This window comes from Berghia stephanieae, chromosome 1 (genome assembly GCF_034508935.2).
Source record: "Berghia stephanieae isolate SIO BIC M18660-M18661 chromosome 1, UCSD_Bste_1.3, whole genome shotgun sequence".
Lineage (NCBI taxonomy): Eukaryota > Metazoa > Mollusca > Gastropoda > Nudibranchia > Aeolidiidae > Berghia > Berghia stephanieae.
In genome coordinates, this window is record NC_088360.1 from 71,432,820 (window position 1) to 71,455,170 (window position 22,351).

The 22,351-nt window shown below is 35.2% G+C and overlaps 2 protein-coding genes across 3 annotated transcripts in view; one reads left to right on the plus strand and one right to left on the minus strand.

Moving 5' to 3' along the window:
- The window catches only part of LOC144981136 (carboxypeptidase B-like), a 438,762-nt gene that overhangs the window by 38,315 nt on the left and 378,096 nt on the right, over nucleotides 1–22,351 (plus strand). The gene's annotated exons all lie outside the window — the stretch shown is intronic.
- LOC144981084 (midnolin-A-like) overlaps nucleotides 5,868–22,351 on the minus strand; it is a 36,864-nt gene continuing 20,380 nt past the window's right edge. The window contains exons 3-7 of the mRNA XM_078929205.1: nucleotides 16,729–16,785; nucleotides 14,451–14,759; nucleotides 13,589–14,009; nucleotides 12,677–12,937; nucleotides 5,868–11,406 (exon numbers count right to left, since the gene is read on the minus strand). Coding sequence (XP_078785331.1) covers nucleotides 11,030–11,406; nucleotides 12,677–12,937; nucleotides 13,589–14,009; nucleotides 14,451–14,759; nucleotides 16,729–16,785 — 1,425 coding nt within the window. The 3' untranslated portion in view covers nucleotides 5,868–11,029. The remainder of the gene's footprint in view (nucleotides 11,407–12,676; nucleotides 12,938–13,588; nucleotides 14,010–14,450; nucleotides 14,760–16,728; nucleotides 16,786–22,351) is intronic.

A 22,351-nucleotide genomic window follows, 5' to 3' on the forward strand; every position in this document is an offset into this window, starting at 1 on the left:
TGGGGTTGGTTTCTCTCATGGTAGACAATAATAAATTCTATTTCTAGCATTGCGAAAAACTCGTAAGTTCGTATTTCTCATTGTTTAATTTTCAAATTCATTTTTCGGGGTCCTATTAATCCCGACTTTATAATACCGTTTTGAGACCCCGAGTCACATTTGTGAACCGCTGTCTCTAATCGGTATTATGTCGTATGATTGAGATGCTGAAAGATCGAGACAAACTTAGGCTCAGTTCAAGTCTTTCATCACTGCCTATTTTGACAGTCCCGTAAAGACGGTACTCAGATATATTCATACTCTTCCTAGACCTGTAAATGAGCTCTATAAAAATTGACTGAAACTCTTCGACAAACTGAAGATTCAATTATTTTTAAAAAAATAAGAGCATCATTGGAGAGCAGAGTGATAAATAAAATATATTAAAATAGTGGGTGTTATTTCTTACTGGAAGTATGACTGTCATAATTTGATGTAGAAGGAATGCTAAATAAGCATGTCATTCATATAGGTAAAGATGACTTCATCAAAGTCATATTCCTGCCTCTGGAATTTTTTTGACATAGAAAAATAATCACCATTATCATCTTTAACTTCTAGTGCCATGACCAATTGGATTCAATAGTCTGACTTCACGCCGCCCGGCAACGGCGGCCATCTTGGTTCTAAACAAAGAAAATCATTACTTTTTATTCTTCAAGCTGGCTAGAACTTTTCATATGTCTTGTGACCAGAATGTGTAAAAGTCAAAACATGATCAAATTTATGGTTTTTTTTTTCCTCTGGATACGCTTTTATGCTCGCCGGAGAAATATTTCATACTGCGTCCGCCATTGTTCCGATAGTTTAGAGCCAGTGTTACTAAGTTACCATGCGTCATTAGGAAGGAAGTGACGTTACGACTGTTGAATCCCATTGAATTAATTCCTCACATCTTTATCGATGCTCGACAAGTCTGAACTGCGATCCACGAACAGCTCAGTCATTGTGAGAACATTAGAATAATGTAGCAATGAGCAAACTTGATTTTCAATCAGTAAATGACAGAAGAAAAAAACCTTAAATAAATATGACTTCAGGCCAATACACTGAATTATTAAGTAGAAGTGAATTATCAAGAAGAAACTTCGGCAGGCGTAGCGGAAAAATTCAAAGAATCGAAATGAAGGTAAATCGCCACAAAACAGCAAGCTCGCTTGGGCTTGAGCAAAACAATGGCAGAAAACGTCCTGATTTGCACGGGAATTAATTAAGCTACTTACCATTGTTCCTTATAATCAGGTACTCAATCAGTGAAGAAACGCTCAACCAGTTTGTTTACAACGTGAGGCAATCGAAATTAGTGCCGCACGGGTTTTGGTTATCGAGAACAGTAACACCAGGAACATAGCTCAACCAGGAACTAGTACCAGGAACCTCCACCAGGAACAAGTTCCTGGTCATGTTACTGTTACTGTGTGTGTGTGTGTGTGTGTGTGTGTGTATTGTGTGTGTGTGTGTGTGTAGAGAGAGAGAGAGAGAGCGCGCAAACCAGCCTACGTCCCTCCCTCCAGTCTGAACCTCTCGTCTGTCTGTGGTTGGTACCACAAACACGAGTACGCAACCTCTCATCTGTTGTGGTTGGTACCACAAACACGAGTACGAACGTCGTACCCGTGTCATCTATGCCCCGTACTACTTTGGACATGACTGATACGAAACTCTCTTCGACCGGAACAATCGCACCAGGAACAGGTTCCGTACCAGGAACAACGCCACCAGGAACACAATCGTACCAGGAACATGAAAATGTTCCGAATGCCGGCCGCTAATCGAAATGTGCTTGTAGCAATCTATCCTAACTTTCGATTTGAAGGTGTCTACATAACGGACTTCCGGCATTCGCAATTTACTTTATCATAGTTTTGAGACTCGCCAGGTAAATGTAGTCAATTTTGGCTTAGATGAAACAGTGAAATTTATCGCTCGGTGGCTCAGTTAAAATTGGCTACAGTTGGGATCACGACGGGTTTGGAAAGTCAAAAAATAATTTAACGAAGGATATGTGAAAATACCCAGGGAAGTGTTCAGACACGCCTTTTATAAAAAGCGTCGCTTAGTCTTGGCAATATATACATCGTTAATATAAACGGTCCCCTTGAGCTATGCGTAGCGCTGTGGAACACTCCTAATTACTTTACGGTCATGGACTACGATTTGTGAATTCTTTCTTTCTTTATTTATTTATTTCTTTCTTTCCTTTTTTTAAATATTTGAATTTGACAAATTGACTGATTTCAGTTAATTGACTGAGAATTTACAGGTCTATCTTCCATATGACTCTGCACTGGATTGTGGCCGACCCTGATCCAAGTGAGGTCCAAGACCTCTCCAAAATTCCATCCTCAGAAAAGGATCTATCAATGCAGGTCTTAGATCAGGCAGCTGGCATTTCTGAGCAAGGCATGACTTCAGTGTGGAGGCCTGGGCCTAAGTGTTTGATTTAATTAAGAGAAAAGAGAAATCCCATGAATGGATTTGCAACATATGTACTGAATCATAATGGAACTGTAAAAATAGATCTGAGTACCGTCTTTACGGGACTGTAAAAATAGCCACTGCGTTCATTAAAGAAAACAAACATAGTCTCTGAATGAACGAACAGCTAAACTTGGTATTTATAACAACTTTTATAACTAAATGGGGGTCCCGATAGCTCAGTCGGTAGAGCACTCGCTTCACAAGCAAATGGACGGAGATCGATTCCGGGTGCAGTCGAGATTTTTGTCGACCCCCACCCCCTTATCCACTCAACAGTGATTGGGTATCCGGGTCTGTTAGATATGGCGGAAAGTACTTTGCGATAGACTAGCATCCTATCTAAAGGGTAGCAGCAAGTAATTGCTTTTGTCCGTTTCACGCTATAGAAACCGGGGGTAAACTCCGACTCCATGGGCCTGGTGGCTCTGAAGGACTACTTATACTAAATATTTATATTTCTGATTGTTTATGATTTTAAAGTCACTTTCCGAATCTAGAAAATCCCGACATAAAAACCCGCTTTGAGTCGATGGGACACTTTTAAATGTTTATTTATTAATTTTATTTTATTTTTTTTTTGTCCGAAAGATTTCATTCCAAAAATCGATCGATTAAAGTAACCCCCAATGTCAAACCTGAAGCTTCAAATAAGTGTTCTCGGTTGTCAACATTTTTGCTAAATTTGGTTTGGTTGTTATCCGACGTGTACATATATGCAGGTCTGACATCCGAACATCCTTATGGGCCTAATTTAACATTGTTGTAATGGAGAATACTTTGCGTCATTTTTTGAGATTCCCATTACAACAACGCCTAAAGAAATTGTGTTTTCTATATCGATCTCTATCTGAAGTGCAAAATACACTGGTTAAAAAAAAAAAAAGTCTTTTGTTAGTAGAAAATAGAATAGCGATGTAATTGAGTCTGCTGGAGTTATAAAAGCAATGTATCCGTCAATATTAAGAGACATAATATAGCTTGAATGAATAGAATAAGCTATCAATGGTTGATTGATTGATTGTTTTATTGATTGAATGAATGAGTGAATGATGAATTAATCGACTAATTGTTAAATACTAATTTTACTCATACTTGATGTCAAACGTGATAGTGATACCGTCTGTTTAAAAAAGTGCTTAGGTACACAGTGGGGATCACGGTAGCTCATTTGATAGAGAGCTCGCTTCACACGCAAAGAGGCCGAGATCAATCCCAGGTGCAGTTGAGATTTTTTCTGACCCCCTTGTCCACCCAGTATAGATTGGGTAGCTGGGTCTGTTAGATCTGGCCGAAGTACTTTGCGATAGACTAGCGTCCTATCCAAAAGGAAGAAAGCAATTGATATTGTCCGTTTCACTCTATAGAAACCGGGATAAACTCCAGGTCCATGGGCCTAATGGCTCTGAAGGACTACTTTATTTTTTGATACACAGATGAATGATTGCAAAACAAAAAGGTAAAATAAATATATAAAATAATAATGATAATAATAATAATAATAAATAATAATATATATAATAATAATAATAACATAAGATAGTGTATCTAGAATAATGTAAAAAGAATAAATCGCAATTTGTGCACAAAAAATGTATTTGTGTTACGAGATTGAAGCTGGGTCTGTTTGATCTGGTGGCAAATACTTTGTGATAGACTATCATCATGTCCAAAGGGTAGCAGGTACGTAAACCGGGTTAAACTCGGTTCCATGGACCTAATGGGTTCTGAGGGACTTTTTTTTAAAGCGGATACTGCATTGTATAAAAGCTTTAATAAAAAAAAAAAATCAACTTGCATCGTGGTCTTGGGGTATGTCAGTCATCTCTGAAACTTGTCGGTTCCTTGTTTAAATCTCATTTATGTGTTCACGTTTGATTCTGAGATGAAAATATCATTCAAGTCTTTTACAGATAGTATGTGAATTCCAACAATATTTGTATAGCCTTGAGATTGAGATTTCCGGAAGTTAGGATATGACTCCAGTTTTCGGACCTGCAGTTCGCAAAGTTGAGCCTTAGGAAAAGGCTCTTTACTCACATTACTTCACTGTACTCATGTATAAAATGGCGAGGCCCCAGGTTTGATAATTTTTGCCAAGATAAAGGTAATTTGTTTTTTTTTGTTTTGCTTTGTTTTATTTTTAAGGGTTTTACGCCAGTAATAAGGGAGAAAATGGGATTGTAAAAAGTTCTAGAATTACAATTAAGGTACCCAAGTAAAAGGACGGCAGGGGGGAATTAGTTCAAATAGGGAAATAGATTCCAAGTTTGAGATTGCCTAAAAGTCTCACTCAGACACCAGCACAAGATCCCACTAAGAGGAATTACTCGTTTTTATTGTTTTTAAGGGGTTTACGGCGCTTGCAACATATGTAGGTCGTATCAGCGCCAGTAAAAAGGAAGAAAATTCGATAGTAAAAACATTCTAGATGTACAATTAAAGGGACTTGAGGAAAGAGTGAGACAATGGGAAAAGGTTCAAATAGGAAACAGATTTAGATTCCAAGAGCACACTATCAGTTTCAGTGTACTTAGTTTGAGATCACCCAAAAGTCTCACCCAGACACCAGCACAAGTCCCCACTAAGAGGAATACACTCACATGTTTACAAACCATATGTTAAGAATAAAACAAAATAACAGTACATAACAGAGAGATGATTTACAAGAAAAAGAATATCATCTCCCAAAACTAACAATACATTCGACTGTTTCCCTCTCAGCCAGGGTGTCCGGCCAGGACCAGTACAAAACCAAGTCATCTCATTCCATGACAAAGACAGAAAGCAAGTTGGACAACAGATATAGGGGGATAAAAGACACAGTAAGTACCTCCTTGCCCACTACGGGAGGTCAGGAACCCCACCCAGAGGAGGAATGTAATCAGATGTTTATAAATCATATGTTAAAAAAAACAAACAAAAAACCCTCTTAACAGACATGATTTACAAGGGAAAAAAAAAGTATCTCCCAAACTATAAATATACATTCAGATGTTTTCCTCCCAGCCAAGGACTTCCGGCCAGGGACAGGACAAAACTAAGTAATCCCATTTCAAGACAAAGACAGAATGCAATTGGAAAACAGATACAGGGGCGATAGAACACACGGCAAGTTCCTCCCTGGCCACGATGGGAGGTCGGGAACCCTACCCAGAAGAGTAATTTAAATAGGTCGATATTTGAAAGACGACTTTTCTGGCCAAATTTTTAAATACGAGTCTTTCTACAGTGCGGCAGTTAACTGGTTAAGATAGATTAGGAGCTCAGCCAACACCAACCACAATCGTTTGTCTTGGGAGAAAGTGTGGAGAGATAGAAAAAAAATTAAAAACAAGACAACACTTGTGTTAGGGCTAGAAAATGTCCATTTATTGTGTTAAAAGAGAGAAAAAAAACAAAACAAAAACAGCACTAGTTGTGATACATTTTGTAAATGAATAACAATGAGAATTTATTTTGACAAATTTTTGACATCAGCACAACAATATAAATTTTAGGAATATTCTCCTCAAAGTCAGACGTTTATATTTCGTCATCAAACTTAACGATTTCGAAAGAGACAAAACATTGCGGCATCATCAAAATTGTCAAAATAATCACTCTTGAATAGGGAAAAAATTGATAAATATCAAAACCAGAACCAAAAGTATTCACATAATGACATTATAAAATTTGTACATTAAAATGAACAAAAGTTGTTGTTTTTTTTTTTGGGAGGAACAACCGTGTTAAATAACGTTACAAGTCTAACATATTATTCAAACATTTCATTATTTGCACTTTTACATTTGCCATAATAAAGATTTATAATATATTATATTAATAAAGATTTGTTTTAAATTCTCAATTATTCCTTAGAAGAAAAAAAAAGGGGGATGGTGGGGGGTATGCCAAACATAGAAAATTTGATCAAAGATAAGCTGACCCTTGGGACAAAATTGTAAATTGCCTGGATAGTCTAAACGTGTGCCATTGGCGTTACTTTTCCTTTCTATCATTATATCCCCCCTAAGTCTTATTTTTAATGAAATATAAAATATTCTAAACAAAAAATACAAAGTAAATTAAGAACAAGAAAAAGACAAAGATGTGATAAATAAATAGAAGCTTATAAATCAAATGATATTTAATGCTAGTGTATTCAACGATCTCACAGTCAAAGCAAGTAAAAGGTGAGTGAACTTGAACTATCTCTCAATGGTAACAAATATTATTAAGACAGAAATCTTTTTTATTTTTCTCTTCCTCTTCATACTTTATAATATTAATCGACAAACTCACAAACTTTTTGTGGATGGTTATTACTGTTGATTCATATTATATAAAAAAAAATAAATACAGTCCATCATTGATGGCGGTTGTTTGTAGCACACTCTTCAAAGAATTATTGTAACATTTAGAAGGTTTAAATCAAGGTCTAAAGTTTTTGGGGTAAAAACGGACGAAAACTTTTTCCAGGTCTGACAACCCAAATTATTATGGGCTCATTGTTGTAATGGAAATATGTACTCCCAAACTAACGCAAAATATTGTCCATTACAACAATGTAAAATCTAGTCCATAATCGCATTAGGCTATCAGACATCCTAATATGGACATCCTGGTAAAAATAGATTTTGTTTTTTAAGAAGTGGTAATACATTGTGTCGATACTTCATACAATATTGTAATACATCCACCGTCTTAAAACAGTCACACCTGCTACTATGAAAAATTCGTAGAAATACGAATTATTGGCTCAGGTACAGAGCTGCATGGGACTCTTTGACTAAATAAATCATGTTGAGAAGGAAAGTCTGGCTTCTTAGAACCTATATTCAGGATAATGGAGTATTTTTGGATTATGCTGAGAGCAAATTGTTTATTTCTTAAGCTATTTAAAGTGAATTTTCTTCTTTTCCCTTAGAAACTACGAATTTTAGAAATTTCTAGCAGGTAACAGTAATATGTCACGAGTGATTTACATCATGCTTAACATTTGAAATAAAGTAGAAACATACTGTTATTTATTGACTTGGTTTACAGTTTTTTTGTTTTGCTAATAATGGTAAAAGAATAGTTTCTTAAAGTGACAAAATGTTAAGTTTCAAAGTTTTCGTGATTTTAATTTAAAAATTATGTTTCATATGTGATAAACTCCTGGACGTAATACTCATTTGAAATGACAGGTCACAAGTCTATTGTTTGATGGGGGATGGCTTGTGTCGGATGGAACATCTAATATTTGTTCTTTGATTTGATTCGACTTTTTAACAAAGCTGACACACATAATCAAAATGCGGTATATCTCAAGATATTTGAGAATCAGAATTCTGATTAGTAAAGCAGGAACGAAAAAAGGGCAAAGCACATTTGGTTGATATCTGAAGGAACATCTCTTCAGGCATTCCATATTTTCTGATCTATACTCATACTTATAATAATTTATAATCATACTTATGAAACTTAGCCACGTTATAATCACCAAATAAGTATCTAAACAACTAATACACACACACACACACACACACACACACACACACACACATTTACATATATATATATATATATGTTTGCGTGTGTGTGTGTGTGATTCATTCCATGTATGCATATTAAATGTGATAAAAAAAAATTAAATAAACACGTAGAAAGTAAATGAAAACTAGCAGGTGCTATCAACATTTTACAAAGAGAGTTCAATATTGAAGCATAGAAATAAACTGAAATATATAGTTTCAAGCTACACACTAATTCAAAATAAAGGAATGTTGTCAACTTATTAACTGACAATGATTTATGCCAATATTGAAATAAAATATCGAGAAATCTCACACTTTTGTGAAATGCAGTACAAGAAATTGCAAGTCAAACCATTAACTTGGTTTGTGACTGGAAGACGCGTAGAAAATATAAAAACCACCGTATCTAAGGAAATAAGTCTTATTCTGTGCCTACAATATTAACCATATAGATTGGGGGGGGGGGGGGGGGGGGGGGGTGAATTGATGGCCAGAAAATGCTAAAAAGTAGAAAATTTTTTTTTTTTTAATCCTTGTTAGTTAGTTAACAAGAAAATTACTGAACAGAACTAATCAATATTTTCATAAGTTTTTCAAGGCGATGAGAATAACCTGCTGGACGCTGAGGAATGTAAAAGATAAGGTACAAAATGAAAATAACTGTTTCCAAAAAGAACATTATACAAAACACAAGTTCTTCAGCCAACAGCAAAAACGGTTAAAAGGGTGATACTTTGCCATCAAATTGACATGCCAAGGACTTTTCTCCTGACTACATGGTTTTAATGTGAAGTATTACCATAACTGGTTTTGTGTTGGCTGAAGAAGGGTTTTGAATCCGAAATGCTCTGTGATTAATATTTTGTTCTTTCTTGAGGCTGTTGTATCAATTTTTATACATTACATTTTACATCAACAGGCCAACCAATTCTCTCAGTCAACATTATACTGATCCCTAATACTTTGAAAGAAGACCTCTTTCATAAACAAATTTATTCAGCATGAAGGAAGGGTATGAAAATTTGTCCTAAATTGAAACTATATACACACTTGACTTTGGGGATAGATATCTTTAAAAATAAATTGAAAATGGAATTATTTAGAAGAGCTTATTTTGGCAATTAATTTGCTTTATGTTTTAGTTTAGGATAGATGGTACAGTAATGTGTATGTAAAGAGTTTTGCGTATGTGGATGCGAAGAAGTTTCCGTTTGTGGGTTTGAGTGTACAGGTGTATGCGTGTAGTAGGCAGTGTAGTTTATATAGTCTGAATGATTGTTAAGCGCCAGAGAGCACTTGTCAGTGGATAAATGGGCGCTATAGAAGTATATTATATCATTATTTTATATTACTACTATTGGGGGAAAAAAGTTATCAAAGCTAGACAAAGACTATCATCTTAGATTTAGAGATTTCTGTACTCATAAACGTTAAGAAAATATAAGACATAAAGAGGAGTAAGGACTAATTTTAATCCATTCAGGCCGACGTGTACATATTTGAAGGTCTGATAATCCAAATTGCTATGGTCTCATTGTTGTAATGGAAATACTCTCAAACCCATGCAAAATATTGTCCATGACAACAATGTTAAATCAGGCCCATAATTGCGTTCAGTTATCAGACCTGGTAAAGTGTGCACCTAGGTTGAGACCCTTTCATTTAAAACACTCTAAACTACAAATTCAAAGGGTGCGTTGATTACATCAAATGTGCTTATTTAAGTGGAGATAAAACAGTGTCCATCTCTATCTGGAATTTAACAGTTAGACAAAAAGGACATATCATCATACCATTTTGCATATCTACCATAAATTTTTCTTTCTATTCTATCTTGTCTACAGTTGCCTAACTTTTGTGTGAAGACATGACAAACAAAGTATATATTATATAAAAAATGTATAGTTTAATATAAGACGCTGAAAATTTCAAATAAGTTGCATGCACATGGAAGCTTATGTGTGAGAAACATCAACATCAAGATTCATGATTGCAAAGGAAAGAGAAAAAAAAAATTAATTAGAAAAGGTGATGAAATTGCTATAATACAAAAAAAAAAAAAAAAAAAAAAAACAGAAAAAAAGTTACATAACCGAACTATAACTCGGATAGTTTCCGTCACTACATTACCTCCCTTCCTACAATAAGGGATCCACGGTGACATTAAAGTCATCATTTCAAAACAAGTTACTTCCCTTACATTAGGCATGCAAGGTATTTACATATCTCATTATCGGCTTTCTTGCACAATCAATTTACCATCAAACCACATCATGATGATTCTCCTTTTAACTCCAAAATCAGAAAATAAATTTTTCAGTCAGGGAACCTCAATTTTCAACGTAAAAAAAACAAACATTCTGAATTTTAAAAAAAAATCATGATTATGATGACAAATTATGACTTTCGATAAGAATTACAAAATTGTTTATTGTTATAATCATTGATTAAAAATTTTTTTTTCTTTTTGAAGGGGTGAATTCATGATTCATCAAAATAAAAGTGTTAGTCTTGGAGAAGTTCAAAGTCAGTATAAAGTAATTTAGTTCCAGGCCATTATACGGCTATAATGCTGTCTGATTAGATTTTAAAAAAACATCTTTATGACTTTATAAACAAAATCCAACATGAATGAGTTCCTAAACCTTAGGTGACATCGTCAATGCTTAGGTTGCATTAGATCCCATTCTACCAATACATGTCATACAATGTACAGACTATAACGGCAAGAAAGCCAAACAAACCCAGTGTGTAATACTTGCTCCATTATAATTAATCATAATGCCATGTTCATAAACTTTGTAATTTAGTCATACAGGCTTACGGTTGCTAAGTATTACAAAAAGTTTCCAACACCATTAGACGCTGGTTCTAATTAGCCAATGACCAGCATCCTAAAAATTGCTACAAGTGCAATTGGTGCACGCCAGCAACAAAAAAAGTTGACCTTTATTGGGGTATTAAAGGTCTGAGAAAATGAGAGCACCACATAACCATGACGACAGCTTGGTTCATACAACTAGAGAGTCGTGCTCTAAGCCTTTATTGCCATAAGAACTGCAGCATTCGCTACCATCCTCCACATGGGTACACATTCTAGGCCGCTCTGAAGCAGTTCCTGGCGATGCTGATGATGAGGCAGGGATAGCTGATGTCAGTTGCTGAGATTTACAGAGAGAGGAATTGGCAATGTCTGTTGTTGAACCTGCTGAAAAGGATGAGAGGCAATCAGCTGACGGACCATTCAGATTTTTTGGAAGAGAGTAAGGTGCAATTGCTTGTCTGCGTTTGCCTCTTTGTTCTTTCTTTTGAGCAAGCATCATCTGAACTCGTTGCATCTTTCCTCGTAAGAGTTCATTGTCAGCTTTCTCTCCAACTAGGAAAAATCCTGAAATTAAAATAAAAGAAAAAAATTGCAATGAAATGAAAACTAACAAAACATTAGAGAAAATTAAAAAAAAAATATAATGCATACACTTGTAATACATCATAAAGAAGATTGTTTGTGAACAAAAACTTGTGTAATTGCCCGTATGCTGGAATAGGACACAAGAAACAAAAGGTTTAACCTGGTTTGCATAGAATTGCTTGGTGTTCTATATATTTTGCTGCAAGGGTGAGATATGTATTTGACAACTTAATGGTTAAATTGCTCTGCTATGGAAGAGAATTATTTATCCCACAAGGATATGAATTGGCTATTTAAAATGTCTACAATGATCAAGAATGAAAGCGACACTGATATTAAATCGGGGTCCCTAATGGCTTTAAAACACTGACATAATTAATATATTAAGTAACATGCAAGTCATAGATTTGAAAGAAAAACAAGCAAATGTACTTTATTAGTGTGGTTGAGAAAGTGGTTCTAATTTGGACCATCATATCAACAAAAAACGACTTTCATAAATAAAATAAAATAAAAAATTGAGCAGACAATAAAATGTAATAACAATAAGTCTTAAAAATATGGAAAGTAAAGATAATGTAGATTTCAATAAATGACGAATTAAAGAACTAGATATTTAGACTCAACCCCTCTCCACATAACAGATAAAGCAATAATACTTAACAATAACAGGAAACAAAATAAGATTTAAAAACGTACAAAGAATGAGAGAAAGAAACAAACAAACAAAGAGAGAGAGAGAGAGAGAGAGAGAGAGAGAGAGAGAGAGAGAGAGAGAGAGAGAGAGAGAGAGAGAGAGAGAGAGAGAGAGAGAGAGAGAGAGAGAGAGAGAGAGAGAGAGAGAGAGAGAGTGTGTTTTAAATTTCTGCTGAGTCTTTCCTAATATAATTTAATTTATGTTATTTGTAGAAGTTGAATAACATTTGCAACACTTTTAGGTCAGTCGTGCTAACATCTGATTCTTGAAGTATTGGATTTCATTAACTTCATTAGCATAAGATCAGATATGATTGACTTGATCTGACAGTATATATACATATATAATTTCACAATTCTTATTACTACTCAATGTTATTCTTATTTGACCTTGAAATAATCTTTGTTATCTACATTTCATTTCAATCCCTTTAATCGCAAGAATTAGGATGCTATAACCTTTTATGATTTTGGGTGGAAATGAACAAACGCACACACACACACACTCACAAACACATAAACCCACACAAACTCTTCCTATGTCAAGCCTCACCAGTTGTGTCCACTTGTTTTGGGCTGGGTGGAGGAGTCAGCATGGAATTGGGGTTAAAGAAAACTTGATGATGTTGATTTTTGTGTGAGGTACTGCTGGGGCTTGTTGTCCCGCTCAGGTTGGTGGGAGTAGTAGGAGTCATAGGTTGTGGCTGGGGGCTGGCTGGTGAAGCCACGAGCAAGTCGTTCAAAATGTGCAGAATAGTGTTGACGCTACGACGAGGTTGGCCATTTGCTTCTTGTAGAGAGGAATCTAGGGTACCTGTTTGAAAAAAAAAAGTCCAGCATTGACAAATAATAGCTAGAAAGGATTGACGCTAGTTAGATGAAACTAGTCAATTAATTATGTATTCATTTTCTCATTTTAGTTGTCACCAAATATCAAATGTCCATAATTCTCTATGGCAACAACTAATAAATAACTGCACAATTTAAGTAAGTAACTGACTCATTAATTACTAACTACATGACAAACATAACTGAATAATGGATAAATTAACTACCATTCATACTGAGTGACTAATCAAATAACAAATTAATATCCAACTTCCTAACTTGTTTACTAAATAAGTAAATAAATAAATGAACATGTTAATAAATAAATAGATAATTAAATAAAAAGAAAGACCAAAAACTAAATAACTTACTACCTAAAAAACTATCTTTCTAACCAGCTGAATAAATAAATAAATAAACAAATATAAAAATATATATATATAATATATATATATATATATTATATATATATATATATATATATATATATATATATATATATATATATATATCTTTCAATACAACAGTCACTATGATCATCTCGATCTAGAATGAAAAGGCTGTGGCTAATGCCAATATCTGTTCGTATTTCTTTGTATATGAAAGTGTAAAAGACTTGTACCGAACTTAATCTTACCAGAGAATGTTCCGCTGTAGATGCCACTGCCTACGTGTTTAAGAGAGTTCATGACAGCTCCAGGGCTAGGGGGTGGGGAGGGAAGGGTACCTGATGATGAGGGTTGATTTTGGGCTGGTAGAGGGTTGGACGTGGGTAGATGGAGCATGGATGGGCCAGGAGACGGAGACTTGACGGCTGATGGCGCCAGAGACAATGGACCCCTTGTCATTGCAGAGTGAGCTGTTGGTAGGCTGGATAGAGGAGTGATGGTTGATCCTGATGCAGCAGCCATCCTCATGGGAGAGGTGGACGGTTTAGCGGTGGTGGCGTTTACTGGAGGTTGCTGGGATGGCGTCGATGGTATTGATGAGGATAATGACGATGATGTTGGTGTTGCCACTGGTAGATTTGTACTTGAAATTTGACTTGGATTCAGATTCTAGTGAATTGAGAAAAACCAAAGAAAAGACTGTGAACCGACTAATATTTCTTTTTTAAAAGATTAAAAAAGAAGACATAAAAAAATAATCAAAAGAACGTCGATCATTAATTAAGATGTTTATGCGTGAATCAAATTGCGTCTCTAAGAGCTAAATACTTGTTACAAGGAATATCACAAAACAGGTATCATTATGTATCTCTTTATAACTGACAAGAATTGTTCTCTTTAAAAAATGCACTCTTGTTCGGCCCAGAAATATAATATGAATGAATCTGAAGTAACTCAGCTTTGCTATGGATTTAGATCGTTATTTGGGTGATTAAGCTCTTTCAATTAGACAAGAGCGTTAAAGGTAACGCACACACACTTGGTTGCAATTTATTTGGTGGGCAGATCTGGTGGGTATTTTCTCTAAATGTATAGCATCAATAATCTCACCATAGGGTTAGAAGTGGAGGTAGAAGAAGTTCCCCGTCCATGCAAGTGGTGAATTCTCCTGGAGAGACATCTGGTGGCTTGGGCCAGGGCAGAGGCAGACAGGCCTCTTTGGGACAGGAGCGTTGCAGTTCTTTGGGTCATTGGGGTCACTGAAGGGTTCTGCTGTAGTTGTGGATTAGCTTGAGCTTGAACCTGTTGTTTTCCCTGGCCTTGCGTGACCGTAGACAGCTGTAACTGGACGAAGACCATATTCTCTCCCATTCGGATTGCAAGCATGAGTGGGGCTCGGCCTGACAGGAAATCATTCACCTGAATAAAATTGAAAAAAAATAATTAAAATAATTAAAAATAAATTAAATAAATAATAATAAATAAATAATAAATAAATGTGTTTTATCTACTAAAAGTGGTTCTTGTGTGTTGGTTTGATCCCGATGGCAAATAAAGAGATTGTAAGTTAACTCTCTCCTTACCGGCCCTTTTCCGGATTGTCCCCAAAACTTCACACCAAACCTATACAAAAATAGATTTATTTCACTCAAACACAAAAGCTGTTAGTTCTTGGTATATATAATTCCTTTTTGCTAAACGAGCTCTTCAATACGGTGTTAATATACTTAACTAAAGTAAACATTTTTGTTCAAATAATTTGATGTATAAAAGAAATTAGAATGACAAAAATGTTGGCTGCATCGTAACGAATGTGACGATTTTCCTATGGGTGGTAAGGAGGGGGTTAAACAGTTAACGGTCGTGCTCTGCTGAAAAGACAAGTATTTAAAAATTTGGCAAGAAAACTCGTCCTTCAAATATCCATCAATTTAAATGACCATTATCTTGACAACTACTCTCAAACCTTGAACTTCGCGAAATCGCAGGTTTGAGAGTTTTTGCCAAGCTGAGGATCATATAAATCGATCGATATTTGAAGGACGAGTTTGCTGGAGTTTTCTGGCCAAATTTTTAAATACAAGTTTTTCCAGATACGGCAGTTAAGTGTTAAAAATAACGGACATCGGTCAAGAATCAGTTTAAAATAAATGCATATTTGCTGCAATATCAATGACGCAAGTAGTACTAAAGATAGATGATATTATGCACGTAAATGTAACATAGTTCAAAGATCAAACTTGGCTGCTAAAGTACGTCTTATGATAATCTTTATTGTAAATCTAGGTCATTGAAGTCGAATAGCAAGAAACTGATAAAACCATATTTGCGTCATTCAGTTGCCAGACAAGTGTGTCAGTTTGTTCAGGTTGATAAAGCAAACAATATAGAATCCATCTTAAATTATGACCTGACCCAATTGTTACATAACGAAGAAAAAAAGAAGACAGCAAAAAAAAAAAAAAAAAAACAACAACAAAAAAAAAAAAAAAAAAACAAAAAAAAAAAAAAAAAAAAAAAACAACAAAAAAAAAAAAAAAAAAATGCCAACAAATACTACTAAATTATAAACCCAATCCAAAAAATCAAAACAAAAACAAAACAAAACTAAAAACAATAATGAGAATTTAAAAACAACATAAAAAAACAAACAAAAACACCCTGTCCCCTAAAAAAACAAATTACCTCCCCCCCCCCAAACCAAAACAAACAATAACAACAACGAAAAATAAATAAAGAACTTGTTACACCTATGACTCCCTTATTCTTTTACACTCACTAAACGTCTTTTTTCACCATGAGTTCTTCACTTCAAAAATAAATAAATATATTAAGACAAACCCCTTCCAAACTTTCAGCTCTTCTTGACCCATCGACATTTGAAGTTGTTAAAAATCTGACCTATTAAAAATAAAATCGTTTTTCTTTGTTTTTTTTTTTTTTAGTGCACAGCAATAGGAAGCAAAGTATTGACGTCACAACTTCCTCTGTTCCGATTCAAACCTCAATGAAAGTGTGTAACCAGTCATCCGGAGGACAAACAATGAATAGCTTGCATATTGAATCATAAGGTGGCAGAACTATTTTAGTAGCAAAATGTAAAGGCAGATTCTTATAAGTACGGAGCGCAAAATAGGGAGAATGGATGATCTTAATTGATTGATGACCAGCATTTATTTAGGCTATAAAATAGAATGCCATCACACTCTGAAACTAGAAGATCAGTTGCACAAGTCCAAGGTATATATATATATATATATATATATATAATATCATATATATCCAGTCATCCGGTGGACTGCTTTCATACTTCCAACGAGATTGGAACCAGTATTTAAACATCGCACTATTGTTCTATATTGACGCTGATTAAACCAACGTTGCTCACCTGAGTTTCAGAAAGGTTTTCCAGGGCTTGCGTAATACTTTTCTCCGATTGGTGCAACTGTAAATGATGTAAGAAAAGGTGAGAAGAGGTTAATGAGCAAGTCAAATGTGTTAACACAGTCCAAAATCCATAATAGGTTATTACATATGATTTGGAATGTCACAAAGCCATATTTACACGTCCTTATCCATACTCTAATATAAGCTTGACACAACAAAGAAATGTGCCATATTTCCACTAACCGTGTAGATAACGTGTAGCTACATTCTTTCATGGTTGTGGATTTATTAACCAATTAACTTCGCGAGGTCCCAGGTTTGAGAGTTTTTGCTAAGATGAGGGTAATTTAAATCGATCCATATTTGAAGGACGAGTTTTGAGGTCAATATTTTAAAATACGTATCGTCCCAAAAGTAGGGCAGTTAAACTGGTTAAACGAGATATTATCGCAAAGACGTCTGGTTTTAGCGGTGCGTTATTGCGAGATAAAAACGAATTTTAAAAAAAATCCAAAACCACCGTCACTCGGGTCATTGTTATTGTTTTTTTTGCCATCCGCGTTTATGAGTAATTCTCACGAGACGTCTAAACTGGATTAACCAGACTAGAAACGTTCAAGGTTACACATAGTTTTGTGTGTTGGTCCGTTATTCTTCCGGATGGCAATGTTGTGAGCTTCTGAGCCAAGCGCATACTATCTATAGATAGTATGCGCTTGGCTAAGAAGTTCATAACATTGCCATCCTGAAGTATAACGGACCAACACACAAAACTATGTGTAATCATGAACTTTTATAGTCTGGATAATACGGTTTAGTGAGTATTACTCATAAACGTGGATGACAAAAAACAATAACAAAGACCAGAGTGACGTCAACTCCATTCTATGTATAGAAAAGCTTACGTCTGTCTTGGTGGATGCATTGTTATTCTGCCATTGCACAGTTACTATACAATTAGCATTAAAACGAAAACAAATAACACAAACAAATAATTCCTTCCACAAAACGGTGTCACGAACATTGCCATTCCACGTTCTGCCGTGGCACACTGGCAAAAAAACATTTTCTCTCTTTTTCCTTTTAAGTTTTTGTTTTGCCAGATAACTTTTAATTCAAATACCAATTTATTAAAATCAAAATGACCCTCCACTGATCCAAACAGTCTCAAGTCTAAGCTATTTGGAATATGTCAGGTTTGATACATTTATTTTAATCGATCAGATTTTGAAGTAAACTTAGGATTTTCTAGTGGAAACAGTGAAAAGGGAAATGCGTTTTATCAGAGTACGGCTGTGTTGTTGTAATTATTGAGTATTATCAGGCTATTGCTCAATACAAGCGGGATCCAATATCTTATGCCATGGCAATAAATGACAACATCATTATTATGGAAAGCATTCACAATTGATTCCGATTGCGACATCAAAAGCTATTGTGGGGTCAAAACGAACGTTATTCTTCTTCTTCTTCTTATTCTAATACTTATATAAAATATAAAGTGGGCAATCATTCAAAGCAGGAATCGATACTCGATGTAATAAAACAAAAATAAAAATTAATACAATACAAAATCAACAATTCATTCTTTGCACAAATAGATTATTATAAATGCATTCTACTCTTCTTCTCCTCATTATTATTATTCTTATTCTTATTATTCTTATTATTATTCTTATTATTCTTATTCTTATTATTATTCTTATTATTCTTATTATTATCATTATTATTATTATTATTATTATTATTATTATTATTATTATTATTATTATTATTATTATTATTATTATTATTATTATTATTATATCACAAGTGGTAGATTGTCTTTAAAGGAAGAAAAAAAGACCGATTTAACCCCCCGGAGGGGAGGGGGGGGGGGGGGCGGTCAGCTGCAGCATAGCTCCGCAAGATGAGCATAAGGGACTAATTCATATATTTTGCTCGAGGAAAAACAAAACAATATAAATATAAACATGCGAACAAAAACATCAACTATCGTACTCTGGTAGAACTTGTTATTAAAATTTTTGCCAGAAAACTCGTCCTTCAAGGTTTAAATGACCCTCATCTTGACAAAAACTCATAAACCTGGGACTTCGTGAAGTGCCAGGTGTGAGAGTTTTGCCAAGTTGAGAGTCATTTTAATCGATCGATATTTGAAGGACGCGTTTTCTGGCAAATCTTTAAAACAATATTTGTCTCTCCAGACCACGGCACCTGATTTAAGACCGAGGTGTTGACATCGGAGTTCGGCCATGGGTTGCAATAATAGAGCAATGCCCTATCCACTCACACGGCCATCTCGTCCACGTTGGTCCATTCTAATTCATACGCAAACTACGCTGTTTTAGAATTTTCACAGTCTGCCTTGTGCACTCACGTGTAAATGGGTAGCTGGCTTTTATAAAGATCTGACGTAAGTTTATCTTCTTTACAATACACCAGCTTACAATTCAAAGGAAGCATTGAATAAAATACTGTCCCTAATCCACGTGAATTTACGATTCACTGTTAGAACTGGCTTCAAATATAACGCCAAATCAGATTTGGGAGGGAAAGTAAGTAGATATAGATAGTGTGCACTTAGCTAAGAAGTTCGCAACAACGTTGCTATCCGGAAGTATAACGGACCAACACACAAAACAATATGTGTAACCTTGAACGTTTATAGTCTGGTTAATACAATTTAGTGAGCATTACTCATAAACGCGGATGACAAAAAGCAATAACAAAGACCCGAGTAACGTCAACTTCATACTATCTATAGTTACCGAGTCATCCTTGTAGAACGACTACAGTGACGAAGACCGATTCAGTAATTCACTGTACCTTGCACTCGCTATCACAAACATGCATAGAGGACATTCACCTAAAACAATGTTCTATAATAATTGAATTGATCGACAAAAGGCGCTATAGTAATATAATTATCATTATTAAATTTAATGTGTACGACTTGTATGGATTAGCATTCTAACAACCGAGGTGGAATGTGGGCGTTCTGCCACCGTGACCGTCAGCAAATCACACGTAAGGATCAGTTCTGTCATACTCCAACACAACGCTTTTCACATTTTGGCCAGAAAAGTTTAACTCATAATAACCTATAATATCTATCGACTAAAATCGTCTACGACTGCGATTGATATCATTGTGGTATGCGTTTAATGTGTTAATTTTGTATATTTATTCGTAACGCGCATTGAGCATTACTCAGTGATGAAAATACTCGGTATAAATTCATGCATGTATTATTATTATTATTATTATTATTATTATTATTATTATTATTATTATTATTATTATTATTATTATTATTATTATTATTATTATTATTATTAAGGCAAGCAATTAATAAAAGTAAAAGAAATCTCGGGTTTCCCACTGATGACAACATGGAGGAGACTAATCGACTGATAACATATAAAGCATAAGTCGTGTAGGCAGTCAAAATGTATAAAACGGCACTTTGACAATGTATGCCAGGGGTACAATGACACATTATGAACAAACAAACAAACAAACAAGTACGTTTGTTTGTATCGGAACTCGTTCCCACATTCCTACATCGAGTCGATAATTCGATATTTAATTTAATCGACTTTGCCTGATATATAGATCTCTAACGTTATAGATAGTGTGCACTTGGCTAAGAAGCTCACAACTTTAAACATGAGACTTCTAAGAAGTCTGTACTTTTTCTGATTATTTGTTTAATAGGGGACATTTTGCAGAGGCTGTCTATCGTTTTCAGTACATGTGCAGGTATGAACTACTGCGCACGTTGGTAATCGCCCCCAATACCTTTTAATTAATTCAGCTGTGAATGTGGACATTGTCTGTATTTCCAATTTCGCAATACGAACCAAACTCGACCTGATATAAGCCTTGTGATAGGTCAAGTGTGAAAACTGGGTCAAATCCTCATAGCCAAGGGCAGTCGCGGATGGGCGCGTTGCAACACCCACACACACATACACATACTTTAACTAACACTCAACACACAAAAACACATTAAGGCAATGGACATGAGCATGACCATTAGCGACACGAATAGGCAAGATAAGACGAGAAAAGAGGAATTGATTGTAATAATGTCGATGTCGGGTTTAAATATTTTTGGTCTGTGGTTTGCAGGATGTGTTATGTTGTTGCTGTCTGGAGATTGTGTGTTTAATGGTAGGAAATAATAAAGAAAACGCAGCGGGTGCAACATTGGAAAACATTTACAGAAAGTACTAGATACAAAACAAGACTCATTGAAAACAACAAACACACCATGATTATCGTTATGTTATGTAAACAAAGAAAAGACCTCGTGATCTTCGTACAAAAACCGTGCTACTGGGCCGATACCATGTGATAACCTTGGCGCTACTCAGCGGATGACCCATCATGGTATTTCGCAATGGTGGCAGCTGAGGTATTGTGCCACTACTAGCCCGAAGAAGATTTATCTGTGGCCCGAAGGGGAACCATCGCTGACCTTACATACAAGGGATCACCAGCGGACATAACATAGCAAACTGCAGTTTGAGTGCTTGATTGCAATGCCGGTGGGTCAACACGTCGCCATGCAAAATAAAGTAAAAAGACAAAGTGACTAATTGTTGATGCTATACGTTTAGCTAAGTGACTCACAACATCCGCCAGTCGGATATGACTTACCAACACACAAAACCATGTGTACCTTAACCGTTTATAGTCTGATTGATATAGATAGAATGCGCTTGGCCAAGGAGTTCACAACATTGCCATCCGGAAGTATAAAGGACCAACACACAAACTCTGTGTAACCATGAACTTTTATGGTCTGGTTAATACAGTTTAGTGAGAACAACTCACAAACGCGGATGGCAAAAACAATAAAAAAGGCCTGAGTGACGTCATCTGCATACTATCTATAACTTGTTATAAAAACGAAAATGACGTTACTCTGGTCTTTGTTATTGTTTTTAGCCAGACATTTTATGTGTAATTCTCACTAAATTGTCTTAATCAATAAAAATGGGGAAAAATAACAAAGACATTTAAAAAACAAATCAAAAAGAAAAAAAAAAGTAAATAAATAAATAGCTGATGGGCTTCGAAGGTGAATAGGAACACATACTTTTATCACCTTTCTGACCACCGAATGGCAAGGGGCAATCTAAGATCTCTCGTGAATATTTTGCAGTAAGTCAGCACAACATGCAGCCTACATAATATAGTATAAGAGTTGCTCTTATTTTGTGAGTCAGCATTTTCTAACGATGGTGCACGTGCGGCATGGATTTTTTTTTTTACATTGTGTGAAATGTAAATATTTTTGATAGTTTAGGGAATAATTGCATAAACAGTATTGTGAATGATATTTCGTTGATATCGCGGCAACGGTTACATCATCATCACAGCCGTGATGTCGGTGATCAGACGGCTCAACCGAATCAGATCAATCCATATACTTTTAACCAACTTGTCAGAACACTGTTAAATTAATATATACAAAAGCACCGTGAAGTTTGGATATCAAACAATATTTAACACGACCAAAATAATTTATGGAATGTAACATCTTATCCCCCTCTTGAGTTGTCTCAAAATGGACTCGTCCAGAGTAGAATGAATGCAAGGTCAGCGCGTAC